The 24507-nt window shown below is 35.0% G+C and overlaps 3 protein-coding genes and 1 long non-coding RNA gene across 6 annotated transcripts; 3 read left to right on the top strand and 1 right to left on the bottom strand.

Annotated features, from left to right (window-relative positions):
- Nucleotides 1-78: 78 nt before the first annotated feature.
- Nucleotides 79-2291, top strand: LOC110844419 (N-alpha-acetyltransferase 40). The gene is made up of 5 exons (XM_022090614.2): nt 79-282; nt 452-606; nt 981-1136; nt 1654-1812; nt 1920-2291. The coding sequence occupies exons 1-5, from the start codon at nt 220-222 to the stop codon at nt 1993-1995; spliced, it is 609 nt and encodes a 202-aa protein (XP_021946306.1). The 5' UTR covers nt 79-219; the 3' UTR covers nt 1996-2291.
- A 198-nt stretch (nt 2292-2489) lies between these two features.
- Nucleotides 2490-7747, top strand: LOC110844417 (adenylosuccinate synthetase). Its single transcript, XM_022090611.2, has 13 exons — nt 2490-3323; nt 3848-4143; nt 4212-4276; nt 4538-4575; nt 5396-5675; nt 5757-5853; nt 5919-5968; nt 6069-6147; nt 6232-6265; nt 6346-6446; nt 6518-6642; nt 6768-7015; nt 7115-7747. The coding sequence occupies exons 2-13, from the start codon at nt 3922-3924 to the stop codon at nt 7165-7167; spliced, it is 1392 nt and encodes a 463-aa protein (XP_021946303.1). The 5' UTR covers nt 2490-3323; nt 3848-3921; the 3' UTR covers nt 7168-7747.
- On the bottom strand, nt 7740-24413 carry LOC110844414 (alpha-actinin, sarcomeric). Of its 3 annotated transcripts, XM_022090607.2 has the most exons (31): nt 24282-24413; nt 22882-23277; nt 22008-22036; nt 15162-15396; nt 14966-15071; nt 14744-14871; nt 14454-14473; nt 14291-14363; nt 14203-14211; nt 13976-14061; nt 13493-13585; nt 13199-13429; nt 13077-13098; nt 12794-12848; nt 12580-12690; nt 12405-12466; nt 12268-12316; nt 12126-12185; nt 11940-12051; nt 11810-11838; nt 11572-11698; nt 11329-11409; nt 10831-10915; nt 10650-10753; nt 10432-10580; nt 10162-10264; nt 9947-10060; nt 9584-9692; nt 9444-9493; nt 9289-9354; nt 7744-9177 (listed from the first exon to the last, which is right to left on the bottom strand). In XM_022090607.2, the coding sequence occupies exons 2-31, from the start codon at nt 22955-22957 to the stop codon at nt 9085-9087; spliced, it is 2667 nt and encodes an 888-aa protein (XP_021946299.1). In that variant the 5' UTR covers nt 22958-23277; nt 24282-24413; the 3' UTR covers nt 7744-9084. The 3 variants fall into 3 exon arrangements, with proteins under 3 accessions (XP_021946300.1, XP_021946299.1, XP_035704691.1); XM_022090608.2 differs by lacking the exons at nt 13976-14061; nt 24282-24413 and adding an exon at nt 13707-13792 and having other exon boundaries at nt 7740-9177; nt 22882-23572; XM_035848798.1 differs by lacking the exon at nt 24282-24413 and having other exon boundaries at nt 22882-23571.
- Nucleotides 21132-21931, top strand: LOC118434697. Its single transcript, XR_004834187.1, has 2 exons — nt 21132-21307; nt 21423-21931. It is a non-coding gene; the product is annotated as an uncharacterized LOC118434697 (long non-coding RNA).
- Nucleotides 24414-24507: the final 94 nt, after the last annotated feature.

Raw genomic sequence — 24507 nt, 5'->3', positions numbered from 1 at the left:
AGATTTCTTAAAATGCCCATAAAATGATGGAGACAAAATCGACGTCTCACATTTCCCACTATAAGCAAGCAGTAGCACCAACCAAATCCGGCCGCCCATCATTCTCCTTTGTTTTGGGTTGCGTTTTATCGTATTTTTTAATTTAAAAGATATATTATTTAGATTTATTTATATTTTAATTCTGAAGACTTAAGTTAACTATTTAACCGGAGCTCCGTCATGATTCAATTAAACTCTCCGACAGAGGAGGATGAGACAAGAGTCATTGAAGCAAATTCATTGGTTAGTTTACCACTCTTATTTTCATTTTTAATTCATTTGACATTTGGTATTTAAAATAGTTCGCTTTGGTTGGATAAAGTATATAGTTAGTTGTACGGGATTAGATTAGTCTTGTTGGATCGCCTGTGGCTGTGATGTGACCTGATTTTGATCTGATTTGAATTTATAGGAGGACCCGTTACAATTGGAACTATTGAATAATTACAGTTCACTGACTTACAGAGATGGTTCCACGGCTACTCTGAAGCATTTCAAGGCTCAAAATTTGTCTCCAGTTCAGTTCAAGTGGATTATGGGTTTAATGGAAAGAAATATGAAGAAAATGTACGTCATTTAATTTATAACTTTTTATTTCAATTGCTTGACTAGCACAAGATGTGTAAAAATCTAAAGTTTACTGTACGTGTCAGATGTACTCAAACATATGATCCAACCAGAACTAGTGATAGTAGGTTTGAATTGGTTATCATTCAATGTTCACTCATCGTCGTAAGTCTTAATTTTTGCGTGACGCGATCACTTATACTTGTCATTTTCTTGTCAATATTCTGCAGAATTAATATCATGATATTTATTACCTCTGAATAATTCATTTATTAATGGCTCGTATCAGGTTTTCAGTAACGTATTAACAGAAAGAATTTGATTGATCGTTGAGTGCATACATAGTTTATCATGAAATATGTTAAAAATTGTAGGTACAAACGGAGTCAAGGTGGGTGGAAGGAACGCAAGAAAAGAAAAGAAATGACGCAGGAAACTTCGCGTTACCTGGTCGCATATGTGAATGAGAAACCTGTCGCGTTTACACATTTCCAGTTTGACATGGATTACGGGCGTCAGGTTTTGTATTGGTAAGTAAATTTATGTTGAATGTTATTAGTTACTCGTTTTTAGTATGTACGTACATGGTGTATCCACGCAGTGAAAGAATGCTGTCTGCGCTGCTGTGTGAATTCATTTGCTTTGAAATTTTCCATTAGTTAATGATGCATGTTTAATATTTTTATTGGAAGCATTCCAATTTTGCGATTCCGCATAGTTTGTTTTGTCTCGTTCCGTTAAATTGGAACCAATTTTATTGCGAGTAAATTAATTCGATCCTTCTGTGCAGGTGCAAATTCACCTGTGTCAATGAAAAATGGGATATTTATTCATGTTCTTATTATATTTGAGCCTGACGTCCACCTGAAATAGAAACGTTGATATATATACTTTTGCCTGCATTATTTTAGAAGTCCGATAATATATATCGATCAAATAATAGCAAGCGGCCTAGTAAAACTTGCACTAAAAAGCATCGCATGCAAAAATGTGATGTTGATTTGTGGGAAAGTCAATTACATTCCCCTATTTTTATTATTACTTTAGCTATGAAATTCAGTTGGAGACAACGGTTCGACGATTTGGCCTTGGGAAGCATATTATGAAAACGTTAGAGGAAATAGCGACCGCCACCAAATTGTCCATGGTTGTTCTAACCGTTTTTAAGCATAACCTGAACGCACTTGCTTTCTTTAAAAGCATAAGGTAAGATAAACTTTGGTCTAAGATCAGTCAAGATTCACAATTATTATTAATAGCTGATTTATTATACCCATTATTTTTGGTCATTTACGTGATTTGCTCTTTTTCAGATATGACATTGACGAAACCTGTCCTGAGGACGAAGAGGAAAAAGATTATGTTATAATGTCCAAGCGAACTTTGTAAATCTTTGTCAACCTTTGACCTACTTACAAGCAATTCTTGCATTCTTGAATATCTGAATAGAGTTCAGTTCTTGGGTTCCAAATTCCACGTAGTGTAGTAGACACTTATACGATGCATATGGTGAATGTATTTATATGAATACATATACATACATACATATATATTTATACTAACTTGGAAGAAGCAGACCAATGAATATTTATGAATGATCTCACGCTTTCCTTGTGATAATAGTTCATACACATGATCAAAGTATTGAATTACACAATTTACGCCTGTCTGGCTTTGAAATTTGATTATAAGAGATTCATTTCTCTGTCTCATACTGTATTAAACTTCATTATTTCACGAGCAGTCTTTCATATTGGCCGAGTATTATTATCATCGCTTTTGTTCCACCCTAAATCTAATGTTCTACCCTAGTTTGACAAGAAAGCATGAGACGATTTTGAATTGTTTCGTATCCTGGTGAAGATTTATATAACACGTCGTTATAAGTATAATTACACTGCACTTTTACATATGTACAACCTACAAGCTCATAATTTTCATAAGCTAGTCAATCCATTAAATCTTGATGATGCGAGTCTTTCTGCATACTCGACAAATTTTTATGACTACATATCTGACTGTTGCGTATTGAATTTTAGTTTTGTACGTATTGTGCAAGATAATTTTGTTAACGACAATTTGCTAACGGGGAATATGGAATTCAAAAAAGCTGCGTAGTCGAATGTTTTATCCTTGTATAACAGAAATTCATGTCAGGCATCTGTCTCACTGACTTGAGATAAAAATTTATACACGTATGACGTATGAAAGTTGAACAGTGTGACGAGTATGTGCATGAGTTTGGAGAAGAAAAAGATTGCAGTAATAACCTAACCCTTTCCTTTCTACCTTTATCATCATCGTTGCAGCAGTTTGACAGTACCATTAGTGCTCGTTTACTAGTTGGGTTTAGATTTAGCATTGCAAGATCACGAGTCAGTCGCTTATGAAAGACGAATTATAATGAAAAGCTTCATTGGCACCCCGGTTCTTTCATGCAGCCAAAAATATACCCAGGAGCGAAGGGTAGGATTTTATAGGCAGCCTTGGTGTAAGGAAACTATAAAAGGACGGGAGAAGAGTGCATTCGGTTTGGCTTCGCTTCCATTCGGTCACAAACCCTCTCCACGGACGGACAGGACGACAACGGGTCTTCCTTATCTCCTACCCGGACTCCACTTCTCGCCTCATCGGCAATTGAAACTGTGTCATCGATCCACTTTTAAAGTCAAAAAGTCACCGGAAACTCGCACTGCCAAGTTGGTGACATTTCTTTCGTAAGTACTCATTATATATTTCTATTCTCCGAAAAACCTTCGCAGGAATATTTACTGAGCAGTCTCATAAGTGTGCTGCTTAAATAGTCAGCCTAGCTTTTCAATTTGAGCAGGAACTATGGAATAATTAGGATATTTTGCTAACGTAATCATTTCCAGTAGTCGTGTACATATTACGTGGAGGGATTAATACATGAACAAAGAACGTGCTGATAAAAGCTAGCTGTTGCTCTCATGCGTCATTATTACATGTATTATTAGTATCCCAAATTGGTAATACAATAAATTTATTCCCAGTTTGAGTTGACTGACTCGCATGTCTGACGCGACGCATATATGCATGCAGATCTATGATGAATGATGTGATGATCAATCAATCGATACCTCCTGCTGCTGGAAGTCTATTGTACATGTATAGTCTGCATTTTGCCTCGTAAAACCAGCTAATTTTGGTTCAAGCGTTTCAAAGTGCGTATAACGGACACAAGTGGTAATAGATTTATTGTGTGATTTTTTTACGATAGGAAATCGAGACCCCCTTTCTCTGGAGTAATCCTAAACAGTCGGACAATTGATTGAGGAAAAGTAGGCGGCAGTCATGGGGACTTTAGAAATATGCGAGAATGGGAACCTGGCGAACGGAGTGTCGAATGGGGTCGCTCACAAGGCCAACAATGGAGTATTTGCACATGGAATTAATGGAGGGGTGAAGGATGACAACCGTGTGACTGTCGTCCTTGGAGCCCAGTGGGGCGACGAAGGAAAGGGGAAGCTGGTTGACTTGCTGGCGTCGGATGCGGACATTGTGTGTCGATGTCAGGTATGTATCCCTGGCTTATATCAATATCCCTCAAATTTTCTGTAATGTTGATTTGAATTCCATTCCAGGGGGGTAACAACGCAGGGCACACTGTCGTCATTGGAGAAAAAGCTTATGACTTCCATTTGCTACCGTAAGTTATTATTGAATTATGCAACAATACTCTCTTGATGTGGTATCTTTGCCCACCTATTTTTTACTGACTTGTGTTGCAAACCATGACACGTCACAATTGACACTATATTCCACCACCACAGTTACTCCCTTTTTCTTGTTGTCGAAATCTCCTATGCTAATCTCGATATTTATTTAGAAGTGTGTGGTTTGAATTTAATGAATACTCAAATTCCTATATAGCCTGATGTAAATGTGTACTATTTGTTTTTCATTCTAGATCTGGAATCATTAATCCGGCCTGCAAATCGATCATAGGTACACTAAATTATTTACGTTTTTATTTACGTTTTACCACATAAAAATTTTGTGTAGTTTTGGCATCAAAGTATATACAGCATATTAGATAAAATGTTCAATGAGTGGTTTTTAAGCAGTTGGAAGTATTTTTGAATGCCATTCATTATGCATTTTAAACAACTGTTATTAACCATGCAGTTCTGGTGAAACTGAGATTATTAATTAAAGTTATGATGGCATTTACGTATGTATACTTTGATAATTTTTACACATAGCTGGTTGGTACTATTAACTAGGCAGCTAACATGAATTCTATCTTTAAAGTAAGCGCATGCTTGAAGGTCAAGGTTAAATAAAAGATGAGGTCGATTTCAAGGTTGTGGATACATTACAATTTCATGAATATTTAATTGGTTTTCTTTTGTTACGGGTCCACCATCGAGTATAATTGAAATGCTAGATAGTTGCAGTCTGTGAAAGCATTTGCTGAAACGAATAAAAACTTGGAACAATCTCAATAAGTTAATTTGGAGAACCGATACACGTATGAATTTATCAACCCAAGTTAACATTGGAAAATGATGCCAAGTATACATATGTATGTAGTAGCCGCATCATCATCGTCTTATGGTTGGTGGTTGTGCCAAATTTTCTGACTGAGCGAAAGTAGGATCAAATAAATAAATTTGTGTGTTCAGTCAGACAGGCTATGATGTAACAAGACACATATTGTGTCGTAATCAAATCGCGAGAATGATGACGATGACAGTTTCTTCTTAGTACTTCTCGAGTAGTGCTAAACTAAAGGCTAATGATACATTTTTAATTCTGCTACTAGGAAATGGGGTCGTGATCCATCTACCTGGATTGTTCAAGGAATTGGAGGCTAATGAAGCGAAAGGACTGGACGATTGGCACAATAGACTACTGATCTCTGACAGGGCTCACCTAGTTTTTGATTTTCACCAAGCGGTGGATGGGCTGCAGGAAGCTGAGAAGGGGAAAAACATGTTGGGCACGACAAAGAAAGGAATTGGACCAGCCTACTCTAGCAAAGCGAGTCGCAACGGACTACGTGTTTCAAACCTAATGGGCGACTTTGAATCTTTCTCTACAAAGTAATATAGATAGATCCTCTCTCCTCATGAATGAGTGATTTAGGGATCACTGAATTGAATGATGCTAAATTATGGCGTAAGGTTTCGAGAACTGGTGGATCATCATCAACGCATGTTTCCTGGCCTGCATGTTGACGTGGATAAGGAATTGTTGCGGTATAAGGATTATGCTGAGATGGTTAGTTATTATCATACATGTACCCATGTATACTCGTGCCTGTCTTATTAATTTATAATATCCAGATTCGGCCTTTGGTTTGTGATACTGTAGACTACCTCAAAAATGAGCTCCGGTTAGTATCAAACCTAATTAATACCATTTGAAACAGAGATACTTATTGTTAGATGCTTGTAACTAGCTTCAAATCCTATTTCTTGTATGCAATATTACAGCAGCAACAAAAAGATACTTGTGGAAGGTGCTAACGCTGCAATGTTGGATATAGATTTTGGCACGTATCCTTTCGTTACGGTAAAATACCTTTAGAATTTGGTTTACAACAAGTAATAATATTTATAATGTTATACAATGTTATACAATGTTATATAATTGCAGTCTTCGAACTGCAGTATAGGAGGAGTTTGCACGGGTAAGATTGATTCTCATGACCATTCGTTTATTGATTAAAGCAGAAACAATTAAATACAGAAGCATCAAATTCACATTTAGGGTTAGGATTGCCACCAAAGAGAATTGGAGATGTGTATGGCGTTGTTAAAGCTTATACTACACGGGTTGGAGATGGTCCGTTTCCCAGCGAGTTGAAGGACGTTAGTCATGCCATTTTAAATAATGTCCAACATTTCATAGAATTGTTTTACAATGCGATTTTTCTAAACAGGAAATTGGAAAGCATTTGCAGACAGTTGGGGCAGAAGTGGGAGTTACTACTGGTCGACTACGTCGTTGCGGTTGGCTTGATCTCGCATTACTGGAGTATACTAACGCGGTTAATGGCTACACGAGGTAATAAACAAAAATATTAATTTAATAATAACAGGATGTTCAAGTTTCATGAGACATTCGTATGTAAATTATTTAACTAGGTCAAGCTATGCTTAATTTAATGAAATGTTCTTTGAAATCACTAGCATTGCATTGACAAAATTGGATATCCTTGATGATTTACCTGAAATCAAAATTGCAACCCACTACAAGTTGAACGGAGTACGAATCTCACGATATCCTGCTGATCCAGCCGAACTTTCACAGGTTGAAGTAATGTATGAGACCTTACCTGGTTGGAAAAAATCTATTGCTCACATTCGAAAATGGGATGATCTTCCTGAAAACGCTAAAAACTACGTTCTTCGAATTCAAGATCATTTACAAGTTCCTGGTATGTGCCCCTTACTCAATCAGGCCTCGTTTCCCTAATTTAAGTGACAGTATGTTGGTCATAGCTAATTTTCATGATTTTCTTTTTTTAATTCAACAGTGAGATGGATCGGTGTCGGCCAACGGCGCGACGCCATCATTGATGTTCCTTGAACGCTATTTAGAAACTCGATCAAGAAGTATTTCATGTTTACCTAACTACCTTCCCTATTATATTACTACTAATTATTACTATTCTACGATTAAGTTCTACGTTGTACCTACTTTTTGTACTTTGACTTGCACGCTTGTTGAGATTCAACAAATTCTTGCTTATGCAAATTTTTCTGTTAGCTTATCAATAGATTTGCAAAACTTTGTAGGCAGATCCTGTACCTATACCAAATAGGCTAATAAAATCTTTCTCTGAGTAGCAACACTGTTGACTGTGTAGTTTTATAAATATATCAAATAGTGAAAGGTTAGAAAATATTTATTAAAAATGAATCTCCTTATGATTAGCATCATTCTGCATTTTAATTACAATATACAGAGACCGACTGTGACTATTTTCTAATAATACAAACGTCTTTTTTGACAAATGTTTAAATGTTATATATAATACAGATACGCATTATTTTTCATGCTCATCATCAACACTCCTGGAGAGAGCGCAACAACGTCCCAGCAAATTTTATTGGAATTAATATGTACATGTAAAATGTGATTGTCAATAAAAATTTGAATTTCTCAATTTTATTCAACAGACATTTATTAATATTGCCTTCATACATCCATTCAACTAGAACTTTTTTAAAATATATACAGGTTCGTACAATACTTGAATCAGAGATTACTTTGAGAGCTGCTGAATTAATTTTTTCACAATAAATAACCAAATCGACAGTTATGTCTCAAATTTAAAAATGCACAAAATAGGATTGATTTTTTGTTTGTTTATTGGTTGCAGTATCTCATACGCTAGAAACTGACTTGTAATTAGTGCACCTCACTTTCCTGTTGAATTGAAAATCGGTCGGAACTGAACATAACATAACTCAGAAGGGGGAGATTTACATCAAATTGCCCTGCGACTAGATGACTCGATAATTTATTCTCATTCTAACAATAAACAATAATCCGTGGCATAACATTTTTACATTCACATCATACAAACCACCCCTCATATACATAACTACTAGTGCGTACATAGATCCTAATATTATGAATGCATTATTAGTTGCCTTAACATATGTATAACATATCATCAGTAGTGCATTCCTTCATTCCCATTCAAATGGATATCTATTATAATAAACCCACTTTCAGCCACCCATCAAAATTTCATTCTTGTCGTACGAATTGGCACAAATAATGTCAGAGGTTGTCAATTTCAAATTGCGAAAACAGGTCACACAAATAATCACCATAATACAATGCAATACTTGTTATTAAATAAACTTATGTATATATATATTAATGATTAAAGCTTGGCTTGATTTCATTCATTTACTCATCCATAGCATGCATGTACTTATATATATACTTACAAATACTAAATAACTCATAACAACTTCTGGAAATAAACTTACAAATACTAATCATCTTAGCTGCTCTCGTACACAACTCATCAGTTTTTAAATGAACGAGGGGAGATACAAATTAAAGTGGACTCTGTTCGACTAGGCTTTCGAAATATTTCCTCAGTTCGTTTGATGTAATTACGGTTGTTAATTAAAAAACAATACTACGCAGGGCATGACCAATTTTATCTTCAATAATAACAATGGTATTCTATGGAAAACCAAAAGCTCGTGAATTTGAGGGATTTAGAAGAGTAACTACAAAGAAGGGATATAATACATAGTCAGTATTGGAAGACCTATTCAGTTGGTAACATTGCATTCTTGTGAGCCAGGAAGACTAAGAGTTATTATATAGTTAACAAATAAGTAATAATTATTAAACAATATTATTATGATGAATGGCAGTCACAGCTTGGTACTGGTATTGGACCAATAATGATTTGTTTCAATGGGTCTTCTCTTCTTTCACAAATTCACAGAGTTTTCCAAACTTAGCAAAATATAATTAAATATCAGACTCTCCGTACAGAGCTGTGGAAAAGGAGAGGTAGTCAAGGGCTCCTGGAACTGCGCCTGGTCCTTTGAATGGCTGCATCCTCTGAATACAACAACAGAAAGTTTAGTTATATTAAAACATGACTATGGCTTGTTCCAGATAAATATTATTGCAATTAATTTATGATAACATTAATATTGATATTGTTCTCACCTGAATGCAATATTCAGCTTGGTCTGGAGGCAACTCTCTTCTCAATTCATCGGGAAGGATGTATGGCTAAAATAAAAACCGAATTTGTATTCCGTCATTAAATGCACATCGTTGCAGACCACTATAACGTATCAATGCAACAATTAAACTATTACCTTATCTGCGGCAAGAATCCTGAATGAATCTATAACTTGTTCGGCGGTGTCTAATAAAATAAGAAAGAAATTAAATGTGTTCATTGTGTATTTATAAAATAAGTTTATTTGTCTCAAGAAACTAAATAGTAAAAAGTCACCAGTGTCAGTGGATTCTCGAGTCATAAAGTCCAGGAAGGCGTCAAAATGAACGTAACCACTGTTGTTGGGATCCACAGCTGCCATTATTCTGCTAAAGTCAACATCTCCCTGAAATTTGCAAATATGTCAAAGTTAAAGTCAAATTACATCCGATCAGAGGGCATTATTTAGTTATTTATAGCATTTTTATCATTCATAGGGAGCCACGCATTAAGTCGACCTTCACAGACTATACGAAATACATGAAGTATGTTCGATAAAATTTATTTAGATGCAATTTAATTTGCATATCCTCCACTCATCGACAGCCATACGAATCTTTTCCAGTTTATGTATTGCAATAAGAAAAAGCAAAAACAAACCTGAACAGAATATCCCAACGAGACAAGACATGATCTAAATTCATCCTTCGCTAGACGCCCGGTACGGTTTTTGTCAAAATGGTTAAAACTGCCTCTGAATTCCGTGAGTTGTTGCTAAATATTGAAAAAAATCAGAAATCAACAAATAAATCAGTAACGACCAAACATGAGCTCCTATATGAGCAAGGCCTTGTAAATCCGTGAACGTTTCTTACTTGCGTAATACCCTTGGAGTCACGAGTTAAGATTTGATTTTCGACTTCGTTAATATTTCGGTTGATAGAGGTTAGTAATTGCTCCCAACCCACACGAAGAGTTCTGTAATTGGAAACATATATTGGATACATTAATTTGCCACCTAGCCATAAAGACTTTCTGAGCGATGTGCATTACAACGCGTTACAACACGCGTTATTCAAACAATGGTATTCTTTTAAGTTTTTTTTACTTCTCGTTTCAGTAAAATAAATACAAGCATAACTTACTCCATTGTGTATTGTGTATATCTGTTTTCAAAGACCATTCCTTCTTGTACGGACTGGTGAATTTTTTCTAGTTCATCAATGTGCGGTCGGTAAGCAGTCACACCTTGTTGATATTCCTTTAGTCTGTGGAGCTGATCTTCAAGTGATCCCTTTAGAAATTAATAACAAAACATATTATTACATTAAATCTGTTTAATTCTACTCATTATAGTGAATACCTGCAAACCCATTCCAATAGCAGTAACAGCGTCCAATTGTTTCTCAATCCATGGTCCTACTTGATTTCCCTTTTCAGCAAATTGACGTCGAAGCATTTCATTATCTAAGTATAATTTTAATTTACAAAGAAATTAAAAATGCCAAGTATTTCAACTGTTTAAATTGATTGAATAAAATTACTTTGTTGCTTGCGATATTCATTTTGAAGAGTAGAATCCCTTTGTGGCACCAATTGTCTCACTTCGTTCCATTTTTTCGTAAGGGTCTGAAAAACAAAATATTCACAAGAATCACGAAAGTGAAAATTTTCCACTCATTTAAACAATTGTACTTATTTCTTGCCATGTAAAAACTTCAACTTTGGACATGATATTTTTTAAAGTAACCCATAAAGATATCAGATAAGAAGAATACCTCAAGTTGAACTTGTAGTTCTTCCTTTAACTATTCGCAGCATGTAGAAATATATAATTGCAACATATCATATCAACTATATCTATACAAAGTTTTATAATTTATAAGCATATTGCGAACGTGCCTAAGATTTAGTACAAATTTATTCCAAAAATAAACTCCAGCAACAGAAAATAAACTCGCGGAACAGAGTGCATTGAGACTAATTGAGAGCTGTACTCAAAGTGCTAATTTATTTCATACCAGTAACTCAAAGAAACTTACGCTTGCAGTGAGGGTTGTGTACGGGTTCTCGAGACCTCCTGGGACTTGATATTTCTGAGCAATACTTTCAACTTCCTTGACCTGCACACATGTAAACAAACTTTTAATCACAAATGCATAAAACCACAAGGACATGTGACGTCTGAATCATTAAGGTTGACCCTGTTTTGATATGTAACACCCATGATTCAGAGTCTGAATTTCAGACTTTGTAATATCTCCGCAATATTAAATATATCTTACCAGAGACACGATAGAATTATATTCCTTGTCAGCTTCTCCTAATGTTGCTTTGAACTGATTATGAGCGTCAATCAACCCTTGAATTTCTTCAATGGTGTGCACAATGAACATGTCCACCAAATCTTCACTGGAAAGCCAAGTATAAATATTAAATATCCAGGGCGAATTAATTGGTATAATTCAGAAAATTCTTGTGGGCTTTTCAACTAATTAGCGCTCATAAATCTAGAATGCGTACCTCGTTCCATCCAGCCAATTGTTGAACGGCTACGTAAAATATTATAACGTAACATGTTTATTTAATTTGTACCACAAATATAATACATAATTCTTAATAATCACAATCTAAATATATGGATCAAACTTACAGCAGCACGTTTGGCAAATTCGAGATGTAGAGTGTCAATTTTTTCGAGAACCTTTTCAGCCTCATCTAATGCTTGGCGACGTCTTTGTGTGAAGCTGCCCAAGCGATCCCATCTAAAGCATAGCATATTTCTTTAGAAAATATGTTCCAACTATCTGTGTATTAATAAATTGTGTTGAATTATTACTGATCACAAATTCTTTGACAGCGTTGATTAACTGAAGCACTGTCGTGATATCCCAAGGCACTATAAGAAATGTTTTGGTAATATTTTCCACTACTTCTAAGAATGAAATGTATACATCATATGTACTTAAAAATTTACATACTTTAGTTCATGAGCAATCGCAGCAATTTGTTCAACACGATCTTGATGGGCTGTTGGATTAAAAAAAATTAGCGTACGGTAATTACACATCTGTACACCGGTTGATCAACATACATATAATCTGCTATTATATTATACCTGCAAGGTCTGATTCAAAAGCTTCATGTTTCTTTTTTAAAGCTTTCAACTCATTTAGCTTGCTGAAAAAGAAACAAAGTTAGCTTTAAGTTTAGGTGATGACGACAATAGTGATGAGGGATAATTGAAATTTCAAAATGTATTAATTCAAATAGTCAAAATTTTTTGGGTATACCAATGTCTAAAATCTTGGCTCTGTAGCATTTCTTCTTTTCCCTTTGTCCATTCCTCATGAATATCTGATTTATGTTTGAATTTTTTGGCCAAATGTTCCAATCGCTCAAGTCTACAGCAAAAATTACAATTTAGGTAAATATATTGCCATCTACATGTTCCTATTTATATTGTGTTAGTATATATTACAATGATTAAATTGAAAAAGAACTAACCGCATTATTTCCGACAGAAGCCATTCTTCAAACGACTTTTCCGAAGTTTCAAGACCTAAAAGAGTTTAACGAAATTAATTTCATTAATCTCGAAAATCATGTGGCCAAATGAAAAGCAGAGTTATATTAGAACTAATTAGAAAATTGGCCTCCAAAAATTCCACAGCCAATAAAGATGTTTTGAACCGAAAATTGGAGAAATAATACAATAATGGTAATAACGGACACAATGCGAGTACATCGAGAGCAATAATAATATTGATATTGAAATTTTTTAACTGACCTTTCCACGCATTTGCAATATCCTGTTGGAAACACCAAGAAAACGACAAGAAGTTAATGCAAATAAATAAATAACAATGAATCAACACACCCATTGAAATGTTATTGCTAAAAACCACTTACAGATACCATTTTTCCTTCTGTTGGCATGTATGCAGGTCTATTAGATAACCGAAGTTTTGTTTGAAGTGTGTTAAAATTTGTTTCCAGCTTCGCCTTCTGTTCGACTCGGGGTGGCTTATGAACACGACGGTAAGTTCGATATTCCTCCAATTTCTTCTGTACTGATGCTAGTGCGTTATCCGACTGTCTGTTGTTCAACCATGGCATAGTCCTCCGGATCCATTCAAGAAGCTGGAATCACGCACACCCATTGACTATTATATTAATATATGTAATTACTAGATGAGCCCTTACATCACTAGCTAAACGTTCATATTCCTCCATCAAACGCTCATTTTCCTGGTTGACCTTAAGGACTTTGCAAATTCGGTTTGCAGCTGTCTCGGCCTAATTCCAAAATAGGTTGTATTACAATCGGCACAAGAAACTTTATGCATAAGGATATTAAAGTTGTGTGGTTAATATAGATATTAGTTTAAAACCATTCATCATGGATCAGTGAGTTTACCTTTTGAGTACTCGAAAAACAATGGTAGTACGACGATACATAAGTCATCACTAAGCGCTCATCAGGCATAGCAGTGTTCGCAATATCTGTTAAGCATTAGTGTAACTCCTATTAGTATGTATGCATTATTACTTGATATTATGTAACTTGTTATTAACTTTTTAAATCATTTAAGTAAATCAATTAATTTTAAAAACGGCAAAACTAAAAAATTCCAAATCCAAACGCAAAAAAAATCCACACATATTAGCGGTACACTCTCGATTTACCTGCTGTGCCCCTTGGAAAGCGTGATAGAAGCATGACACATATGTCATAATAGCACGCTCATCGGGCTTAGGAAAATTGATCAAGTCTAATTTTAAAGAATTAAATGAAAATAATAACTCATCCTTTGCAGGAGGACTTTGGAATTCCGTAAATATATACATAAATAAAAATACTTATGACTATGATCAGTATTTTTACAGATCATAATAATGTTAACGAAGCTCACCGTAGGGATCTGTAATTGATAATGAAAGAATTATAAATTTAAAAAAATAGGTTTTAGCACATGCACGTTGAGTACTATTAATACCTACCCAACATTTTTGGGATATCCAAATGTTTTTCAGCGATTTCAAATGCCAAATTCAAGTTCTCTAATGGATTATCCTGAAAATAAAATGATTCACAATCAAGTCTATAGAAGTTAACAGGATAATAAGTTTTATACCACTTGATATTATTAACATGTAATCATACCTTGGACAACTTGCTGTAATCTAACAGGTCGCCACCCAGAATCAATCAAATAAAATATGAGACATCGGTAACAATACTACAATAAACTAACATAAACTACAGAGAGTGAGGATTTCTCGTGTTTCTTAAGTTTATCCATTCGTAAACAAAGTAATTTGAAACCAAGAAAGAAATTCGGTATCTCTTGGACCACCATCGAAACAAAAAAATTTTTGTGACAATTTCTACCAACGATGTAGACTCTTTCACTGATTAACCAAAAAAACACGTTAACCAACCACAACTATTACCTAATAAGTCGGGTCTATGGCGGTGAATAAGTGCACAGAAGGCCAAACCATCCTTCCATGAGAGATGGAAATTTTGAACGTTAACATTACGGTACGGCGCGGTTTTTCGTTGACACCACAGGAGCAACCTGCCGAGCACCAGAATTTAAAGGTTATTTTTGTTACCAAAAGTCCCAAAATCCGTATTTATAAAGAAATTGCATAATTTTATCAAATACATACCCTTCCTTGGCCGTCATTTCTTCCACAGAGATGTCTTGGATTGCAAAACGAAGAATAATAGTCCAGACCATGCCGAGGGTCATTTTTAAATTTCCGTCAACGATTTCTGCGTGATAATTGGGAATATTTGAAAACATCTTAATTTAATCGTAATTTCTAGCAGTTATAAGTATGACAAGCTCTCTCCTATATATACCTTCTGCTCCGATGGATACCAATCTCACACCTTTGCTGGCGATGTAATCCAGAGCCTTGTTGACATTGGCGATTTTATGGAATCTCATTTTTCCTCTATCTGGTTTTGGCAATGTCTCTCCAGAAATAACTTCCAGTAGCAGCATCAATTTTAACCCATTTCTAAAGTCTTCGTCAATGTTTTCAATCCCGGTTCCAGCTTTCCTCAAATGCGAATTGCACCAAGCTGTAAAGGTCTGGAACAATAATATGAACATTAAATGGGGAAACACGGTACGTTCATCCATAAACTTAATCGATCCATATTTATAAAGCTTGTTGGTATTGCATTTTTTGCATCACATTATAATTGTGACGCATGAAAAAAAACGGAAAAATCACAAGATAAAGAGCATTTCGCCTGGGCCTGGGCCCCGTTTTCACACGGATACACATTTTGGTGAGCCAATTTTTTGCCATATTTATCTCGAGAAATTTGAGCTCATAACAAGGATCGCGTTAATGCAACCTTGGTCGCCGTCCACCCTTCCTGGTGGTCATAAATTATAAATTAAGTAGGCTGGGACCTTTAATTCATCTTCATTCAAAATGCCAGTACAAAAAATTCCGCAAATTAACCTGTTATATAGCACAAAATATGTACCATAAGGTTCAAAATATATCAAAATATTGGGGAAATTTATTTCATGGAATATCTTCAGAAAAAATTGACTCTCGTCACAATGTGCAGAAGCCGAGGAACTCGGATCGAGTTCCTCGACTCTCATTAAATGTGTTTCAGAAATCGTTTAACACAATTACTCGTGCTACGAGGATGACTAGTGCGAGAGAGCGACGAAGGCGACGGTAACCTTAAAATAACCGAAATGTAGACTAAAGAATGTATGTCCCCGATATTTCTGGGATGGCAAACGCCTACTCACTTTAAAATAACTGGCAAAGATTGCAACGAAGAGGCAGCGTAAAAGAGATGTACTTATATTATGCAGTAAGTAACATTGAGACGCTTAATTCCTATTTACTGTTTACAAATGTTGTACGTATTCCCTCCTACTTGTATGTACTCTTCATTCAGCAGACAAAATCGTGACGATATTGGTGCAAATTCTGCTCTAGAGGTCTTCCCAAGTGGACCTGTTTAAATGAAGAAATGCTCGTACAAGTTTAGTGGTGGTATCAAGAAAACCTTCCTTCCGGTTATGAAATCTAAATTCTTATCTATTTTGCAAGCCTCATGTGTACGTGTATTTCAGAACAGAAGTTGAAACTCTGCAATTTTGAATGTAGGTTAACGATACACATGATAACAAATTTTAAGACAAGGTGCGTATATATTTTATGAGTTAGACTTGTCAGAAATTCGAGAAACAATAAGCGTCAGTAATGTGCGTGGTGGTTGATCCAGTCACCGTTCTTATCGTCAGTTTTTTTACGTCATCCATGTGTCTTAACTCCTTGTTTCGAGTACGGATGCATGCACCGTATTGGTTATTCGAAATACAAACATAAATTCTAAAAAGTGCAAAGCCAGATTTGTCTTGAGTAATGTGCATATACGGCGATACGCCCAGAACAATACAGATTGAAAATCATCATAAATGAACTCCAGTCATTGTCATTTTATTGATCGCATAATTAGCTGGTACTATTATTGACTCTATGTAATATGTATAATCGCTCTTCTTGATAATCTCTGTAAAGATCAGATTGCGATTATGAACTTGTGCATATTGAGTTGACCTTCAATTATAAATTTAAAATATCAGTCTTGGCTTGTTTGGTATTTTTTTACCAAGATACGAGTGCATCCTTGCCTTTAAGCAGGCTTTATGAATCAGCTCATAAATTCAAATCCATATGTATTGTAATAAAGTAAACCGTGTGATGGAATATTTCGTGCAAAATTAAGTAGCGCTGCTCTTATAGATTAAATGCATTAAATCGTCCACTTTTACATTTTCTTTATTATCCCACTTTTCCAGAGCTGTCTAGTTTTCAACAGGATTCTTTACAAAATAATCAAGACTATAACAAATCAATAATAATTTTAACTTCTTGGGTATTTTAACACTTGACTATTGGCCTTTTTTGTTCATTTCATGTGCACGTGTATGTAAAGTAAATCCGAAAAAAACGTCAAAAACGACTTAAGTCTGTCACAAGATCATTTCGAAACTGATATAATATGACTAGAATATCAGGTCAGACCTCAACCCATTTCATTAGAGCAACTAAAGAAAGTTCTGTATTGTTTTGAAGCATTTATAATGATGCAAGTTTAAAATACAATTTTCCGTCACATTGCGATGCATACATAATATCAGTAATTCGGTTAGTCATGCAATGGTCATGGATGTTTAGGAACGTAACGGCAATTTATTCACCATGCTCCCTTTCGGTGTGTCGAACCGTTGTTTTTGAAAAGTTGTGAGTCAATTTGACAATATTGGGATTGACGGTATTGGGCAACCAAATAAGCAATCAATGCTTTAAATGCTAGTACTTCGCTGCATATTTAAGTATTGAATTAAATCGCTGAGTTAAATTTAGAATAAATTCCAATTGAACGTAAAATTATAAAATTGAAGAAAGTCTAGAAAATCCTAAACTGGAAAGTAATAATATTCAATTTTTCCGTAGTACACACAAACAACAATACTTGAATCCTCAACATGGTTAAAAACTCTAATTTCATCAGTTTACTGACCTCGTGGGATCGTGACTATAGAATAATCAAGCGTGGGCCGTGACATTCTGTTAAACAAAGTCGTGATGATATTTTTAAATTCGAGAGCCTAATAAAAGAGTACGTTTAGTAATATTAGGGACTCCCAACTTTGTAAAAAAATCGCTTTTTTCGCTCTTTTCTCAAAACGCTTTTTTGTCAATTGCGATGCAATTTCGTTCTTTTTTCACTCTTTTGGTCCAAAAATAAAATTATCTTAACCTTGATTTTATTTTTAAGCAAAAATATTGGAAAAAATTTCGAAATCACATGCGGAATTGAGAAAAAAGCGTTTTGTGAAAAAGCCAAAAAAGCGATTTTTTTACAAAGTTGGAACTCCTTATTATTTTGCACAACGCTCTTTAAAATCGTTTTATAACTGCATTTTGTTGCATCAGATCAACTACTTAAAACCACAAGTACAAAATTTGAAGTTTGCAAGTCCAAGTCCACATGAACTAATAAGTTTCTTCGAGTAAAATTGAGATCTACACAGGAAAAGAAACAGCAACGGCAATTTTATATTAAAAAAAAGTTACATTCATCAGTTGGCGAAATCGCGACATTTAGTACGAACCAAGCAGGAACAAATAACCCAACAAATGATAATCACGTCGAATGACACTCATTGACACGCATCGATCGAAAAAGCTTGTTAACATACCAGCTTAGCTAATAAGCTCAACATCGTGCATGAGGAAAAATCCATTTATTAGTGACAAAAATCAAGATGAAGGAACAATGTTCCGCGTGCTCGTTATAAAATAGAAACCCCAACCTGCATGCAGTATAGCTTTTCAGAATGAGCCGACGCATAGATCACAGTAATGCATACTAACTAACCCATGGTCTCATTATTCTTTAATTTGGAGTAAAATAATATGCATGGACAAAGTCATAAAATCCGTTGCACGCGAGTGTAACTTTTTAAGTTTCACTAGATTTCATAATAATATCATAATTTGAATACAAAAAATAGTTTGCCAGGTTTCACACTGGGTAGTACACATTCATCATATTACAGAAGTCTTGAATTAATACATTTTAACTTGATACAACTCTTGCATTTCGGATACTTTGTCTCATAATGTCACCAGGCTAAACACAATAGAATTGGCTAGATGCCATAGCACTGATATTGTTATTGAGTGTAGACACGATGCATACCAAAAAGTAGCTCACAACTATGGTATACATGATATCTGCCTAATGCCATGGTCTGTAAGGAAATATGTGAAGGCTCTAGTTGGTTCAAATCAGCAAACATTTTAGTTTCGGTTAGTTTACTTGGTTCAAGTTTACATGTGAGAGACCAAATTTCATGGAGTACGCTCGTACCTAGGTTGCTGTACTTACGGAATAAGTGAGTAGTTATCGTAGAATACACCGAGAGAAAAGCTGATAATCTCCAACCACACGAGCAAGATTTTACCTTCATGCAGCAAATCCATATGCTTATCCTGCCTGTCTTTCCAAGCCTGATTCACATTAAGTCAAAGATTCGCTAAATACATTATACGACTTCCAAGTTTTTTTAACTCGGCTTGTACTGTGAGCGAAGAAAACACATTCCAACATCAAACTGACAGTCTTGCCCTCATTCAAACTGCATTTCCAGGCACTAGGGTGTTCCCAAAAATAGGTGGAAGAAGAGATATTCATTCACCGTCGATACCGTCCTACCAATAACTCGGGAGATAATTTTTAAAACTTATGATTTTAAATGCCTAATAATAACTAATACAATTTGTAGTTAGTCGTCCTTAAAAACAACACAGTAAAGATTGAAATGTGACTCATTTTCATGCAGCATGCCTGGCACAAGTAGCGTTTTTTTACCTAGCGTAACAAACAACAAACAACGAAATGCTTTAGCAATCAATGATGAGCGGACGAACAGAGTTATCATACAATTAAATTAGATTGGTTGATCTATTCATCTTTTTTTGATATTCCTAAAAACAGAGATTATTAGGTAATGGACAAGGAATTTTTAAAAGTGACCCTTTTCAAGAATTTGCACAAGATGATATTCCGTCATAACTCTGGGCGAAAAACATTCAAACATAACCTAAAGAAACATGTAAAGAGAAACGAAACGAGTGTGGAAATGATGGCCGGAACATGCTGATAACGTTGAGCGGAACATACATGTCTATCTTTCAAATATGTAAACAAAATACTACCGGAAGGTTTGCACATATAACCTCTCAAACTCTACGTGCAGAATGATCCTCATCGTCCGGGTGGATAAAAATAACAGAATGAGCTCATCCCCCATCCTAGGATGGGAAGTGGTTGGTTGGTTTTCAATGTTGATTTGACAGAATCATCCAAATTGCTCACAATTCCAAACTCTTTTAGAGTATTTAACTTAAGTAGTAAAATATAGGAATTTGAAATTGATGATGTCAAGATCATCCGCTACCTACCTATGCAAACAAACCAATTGCAAACAAATCCACTCATACGTACTAAAAATCATCGATGAAATTAAATGAATCAATTATCCACAAAAAAGTATCAACAAAAACTAAGTGTGAGTTTTTGCATCGCTTTAGCGAACAAAGTAGGGTATCAAAACTCAAATTAAGTTTCTGCTAATAATACGCTCTGCCGATGTTGAGTGACTTTTCGTTTTTCAAATACCTTGACTTCACACATCCCTGTGTGTTCTTTGGACCGTTTAAGCTCCCCCAATTCATGCAGTTTCATACATTCAAACCCTATTGAGTAACACTAAACAGTAATTTAAAATGTACTCGGCCAGGTAAAGATATAGTTCACCTTCTTTTATGTGTTTGCCTAACATATTTATTCACATACACATGGCTCATATTCGCATTTCCTAACTATGGATGCATGGCATTTATGCACACATATTTCTTGATGTATCCATTTTGATAGCTTCAAATCTACATACGTGAGGAACGTAAATATACAACTATTCGATTTAAATTCATTTAATACAATTAAGAATTTTATAATAAAGACAAAGAACCACCCACATATTTAATTCAGTTTTAATAACCGCAAACCACTTGTGATGTATCCAATTTGTGCAGCCTGTCATAAACTTATTTCTTTTTGGTGCGAATAATGTGTGGAATGTGTGGCATTGCTTAACTGAAGTTCTAAATGTGCGTCAAAATTATTGCCAGTTTGGTGAACAGACTAACAAATATTCGTTTTGAACTGATGCGAGCAAACCTATGAAGAGAAAATGATGTCAGCAAAAAAAAAGCTGTTAATATCACCCATTACACATTACAAATACACTTTACATTACATTTCTATCCTGAAATAAATTGCTGATGATTGCTTTCAAGGTTTGCTGATTTACTGCCTGATAGATTTGCGTAATAGAGAGCATTCCATATTTTGACCAGCCCTGTCTGCAACTGACTAATCCTGCCTGAGTAGTGAGTATAAGCAAACCAATATATTAAGTATATGCGCTTAATAATAAATAACTGACATTGTTGTATTTTCTACTTGGCACATTTCATTGTGGACACTTTCTTCTAATCTATTTAGTGGGAAGAACGACGAAACAAACTTCAATGTAAATATTTTACATGTGCAATGAAAATTCCATCATGGAATGCGACATGGAGAACGACAAAGATGAGTAACAAAGCCATCAAATAAAAAAAACTTGATATGTTTATCTAATCAATGTTATCCTGATCCGTCATCCGCATTTTTACAACGACGTGAGTCAACTTTTATACATATTTGCTCAAGATAATAATATGCTGCACTGATCTTATGCTCCTAGTTAGTTGACTATGAATTACCTTGGGCAGTGATTTTACCAACTGAATATTTGAATATTATCATGCTTGATAAAGCTGAAATGAATGGAAGGTTTGGATTTTGTCTCGGTAAACTGATAAATTCTATTATGAAAAGCGTATGTATCTCAATAGATTTCAGTATATCTCATTTAAAAACGAAAGAACCATTTTCAGCTTAAAATGATTTTAACCGCTAATGGTTTTAATTACAGTGAATAAATTTTCATGATATTAGGGTTTCAAAAATTCAATCATTTTTTCATGATTTGACGTCTCTGAACATGTACTTTTATATATTTGAAAGTAAGAGAATTTGACTTGCTTTCTTCTGTTGGCGTTCCCACGCTGGATCTGTTAAAAAAATATACACGAAGTTATTACTCAATCCGCTTCAATAATTTACTAGCGCATTTGGTTCATTGGTATTCAGGAGGAGAACTTCCCAATCAGATGCAAAATGGCAAAAATTGAATTGTCATAATTTATTTGAGCATATGAATTATCGAATTTTTGTTGTTAAATCGGTCCCTTTTTGGGTAAAAATGTTTGCTACAATATGTCCGAAGGACTTTGAAATATATGACTTGACAGCTTGAAGCATCTATTTATCAGTTTTAAATGAACTCTATATGCCTAATGAAAGGAAATTGAGACGGCCATATGAATTCTGAAGTTCGGAATTCATAACCGGAATTCATATTGTGGGTCTTTAGAATCTGAAGACCCACAGTTCAGATATAATTTGTTTCAACTTATGGTACATTTTTCATATATTACAACTGTACTACTAACTAACTCTAATTCAAGTAATTACTTATTTCAACAAACTTTTATTTTTTGTATTTGAAAAAATGATCACCCTAAGAGGCACTTATGCACTTTGCACTCGTGCACTAATAATAAGTTCGTGAATGATATAATACACTCGATTGCTTTTAAAGGTTTTTAATTACAATCAATAAAGATGACCATTCGCTATTATTTTGTAGCAAATAAATTTCTATATAGAGATTTATTTGTGATACTGTGAAATTATTTGTAATATGCAAAATGGCCTATATAGATCATATGATAATTATAGGAAATGACAGGCATGTGCTATTAGTATTAGGTAGTACAATACTAAATAATGCATCTAACCGGTGATGGTACCTTTTAACCAATTGATTCGAATATAAAAAAGCAGGATAACTCACCCAGAAGTCCTTCCCGTTCCCACTCCTCCTCTTGTTCCATGTAGTCTATCTCACCCCCCATCCCGTTGTTCATCATTGTTATATAATTTATTCTAGTAGTTGCGCAGTTTTGCAAAGGAATAATCAAACTAGCCCTTCTAACTATAACGATACTAATTAACTATGCACACAGTTTGATGCTGCTGCTCCACTTTCTCCACAACAGGCACTACACACAGACACTTTCACTTTCTTTCTCTTGGTCAAATTTGAATCACTTTTTCGGTGAGGAACAAGATAAGAAACTGCACAACTACGAAAGAGATCCGAATAATCAATCACAAAGTCCCAAATCTTGTTTCGGTAGTAGTATTATGAGCAAGATTCTTCCTTTACGGTGCTTTCACTTCCGGTTCCCTATTATGAGAAGACAACAATATGTATGAAATTTCACGTTCACAATATACATGTACTGATGGTGATGGAAATAAATTAGTGGCTACACGAATTATAACATGTATTACTGGTTTATCACACACACACACTCATTCCCTGGCATTCACGAGGAGCAGCAAAGTAAAAAGGAGGATTAATATCGGATTGACACAGGGGGCTACTACGAAAAACGAGAGATAGCAGATTACGGACAACGGGATTAAGATATCGTTCGGTCGGCAGGCTTCGGTGTCTGTGTACCGTGTGTGCTTTAATTCTTTCAAAAATAAACGTGTAGCCTACTTTTGCTCGTTAAAAGACAGGCAGTAGACACCAGTTCAAAAACGAGGCAGCATTTTCTTGCAGAAGATGATATTACTGCCAGTTCCTTTTAAACTATAACCAACAGTGATGTAATACTACTGGAAAGGAAATGCTGTTGGCTGGCTTGGTTTTGCTATCTCACCATCGTCACCCGTGAGTTTCGAACTATTTTAACTTTTTTTTACCATCCGATCCGAATTGCTGTCCCGTTTCTTACTTGAATGAATGCGGCTGCATGCATCTATGTCGGAGCAATTATAATAACACGAATAATGGGAAAAGAGAAGAACTAGGAAATAATATCCTCTACTTTTCGTCAATGGTCTGAATAATGACGATCATCGTCATATCTCTCCATTCATTTCAGTTCTACCTCACAACCCTTATACCTACGTACACCTACACCTTAATACATAACTATGTACTTATTACAAATTATGTCATGGATGATTATGAACTACCATGAACTTAAAGTCGTCCTCTATTAATAGTGTTAATAAGATTTAAAACTTGATAATAAGTAAACGCACACAAAAACAATTTTAGTATGTAACCGACCAGTGTGTACAACAACAATGCAATCAACAATCATTGGTTCATCCACCTTCAATCTTTCAATCGCTTATAATGTGTCGATGCAATTACATGTTGTTTGTTCTTACGTTATTTTTTGGTGAATATTATTGTTGTTTTTGTGAAGATGTGTTTTTGTGAGCCGGGATGAGCAGCGCAGAAAAGAGACAAACCGCGACTGAGGTGAGTGAGAAAGGGCCGACCGAGTATAAATAATTTGGCTCGTTTGCAAATCGCAAACCCGACCGACTATGTCCTCGAAGGAAGATGAGATGGTTAAGGTAATATAGTCTACGTCTATGGATGAGATCAACG

Source organism: Folsomia candida, unplaced genomic scaffold (assembly GCF_002217175.1).
Source record: "Folsomia candida strain VU population unplaced genomic scaffold, ASM221717v1 Fcan01_Sc002, whole genome shotgun sequence".
In the NCBI taxonomy this organism is placed as follows: Eukaryota; Metazoa; Arthropoda; class Collembola; order Entomobryomorpha; family Isotomidae; genus Folsomia; species Folsomia candida.
The sequence above is the reverse complement of the archived record's forward strand: the minus strand, read 5'-3'. Positions and strand labels throughout refer to the sequence as shown.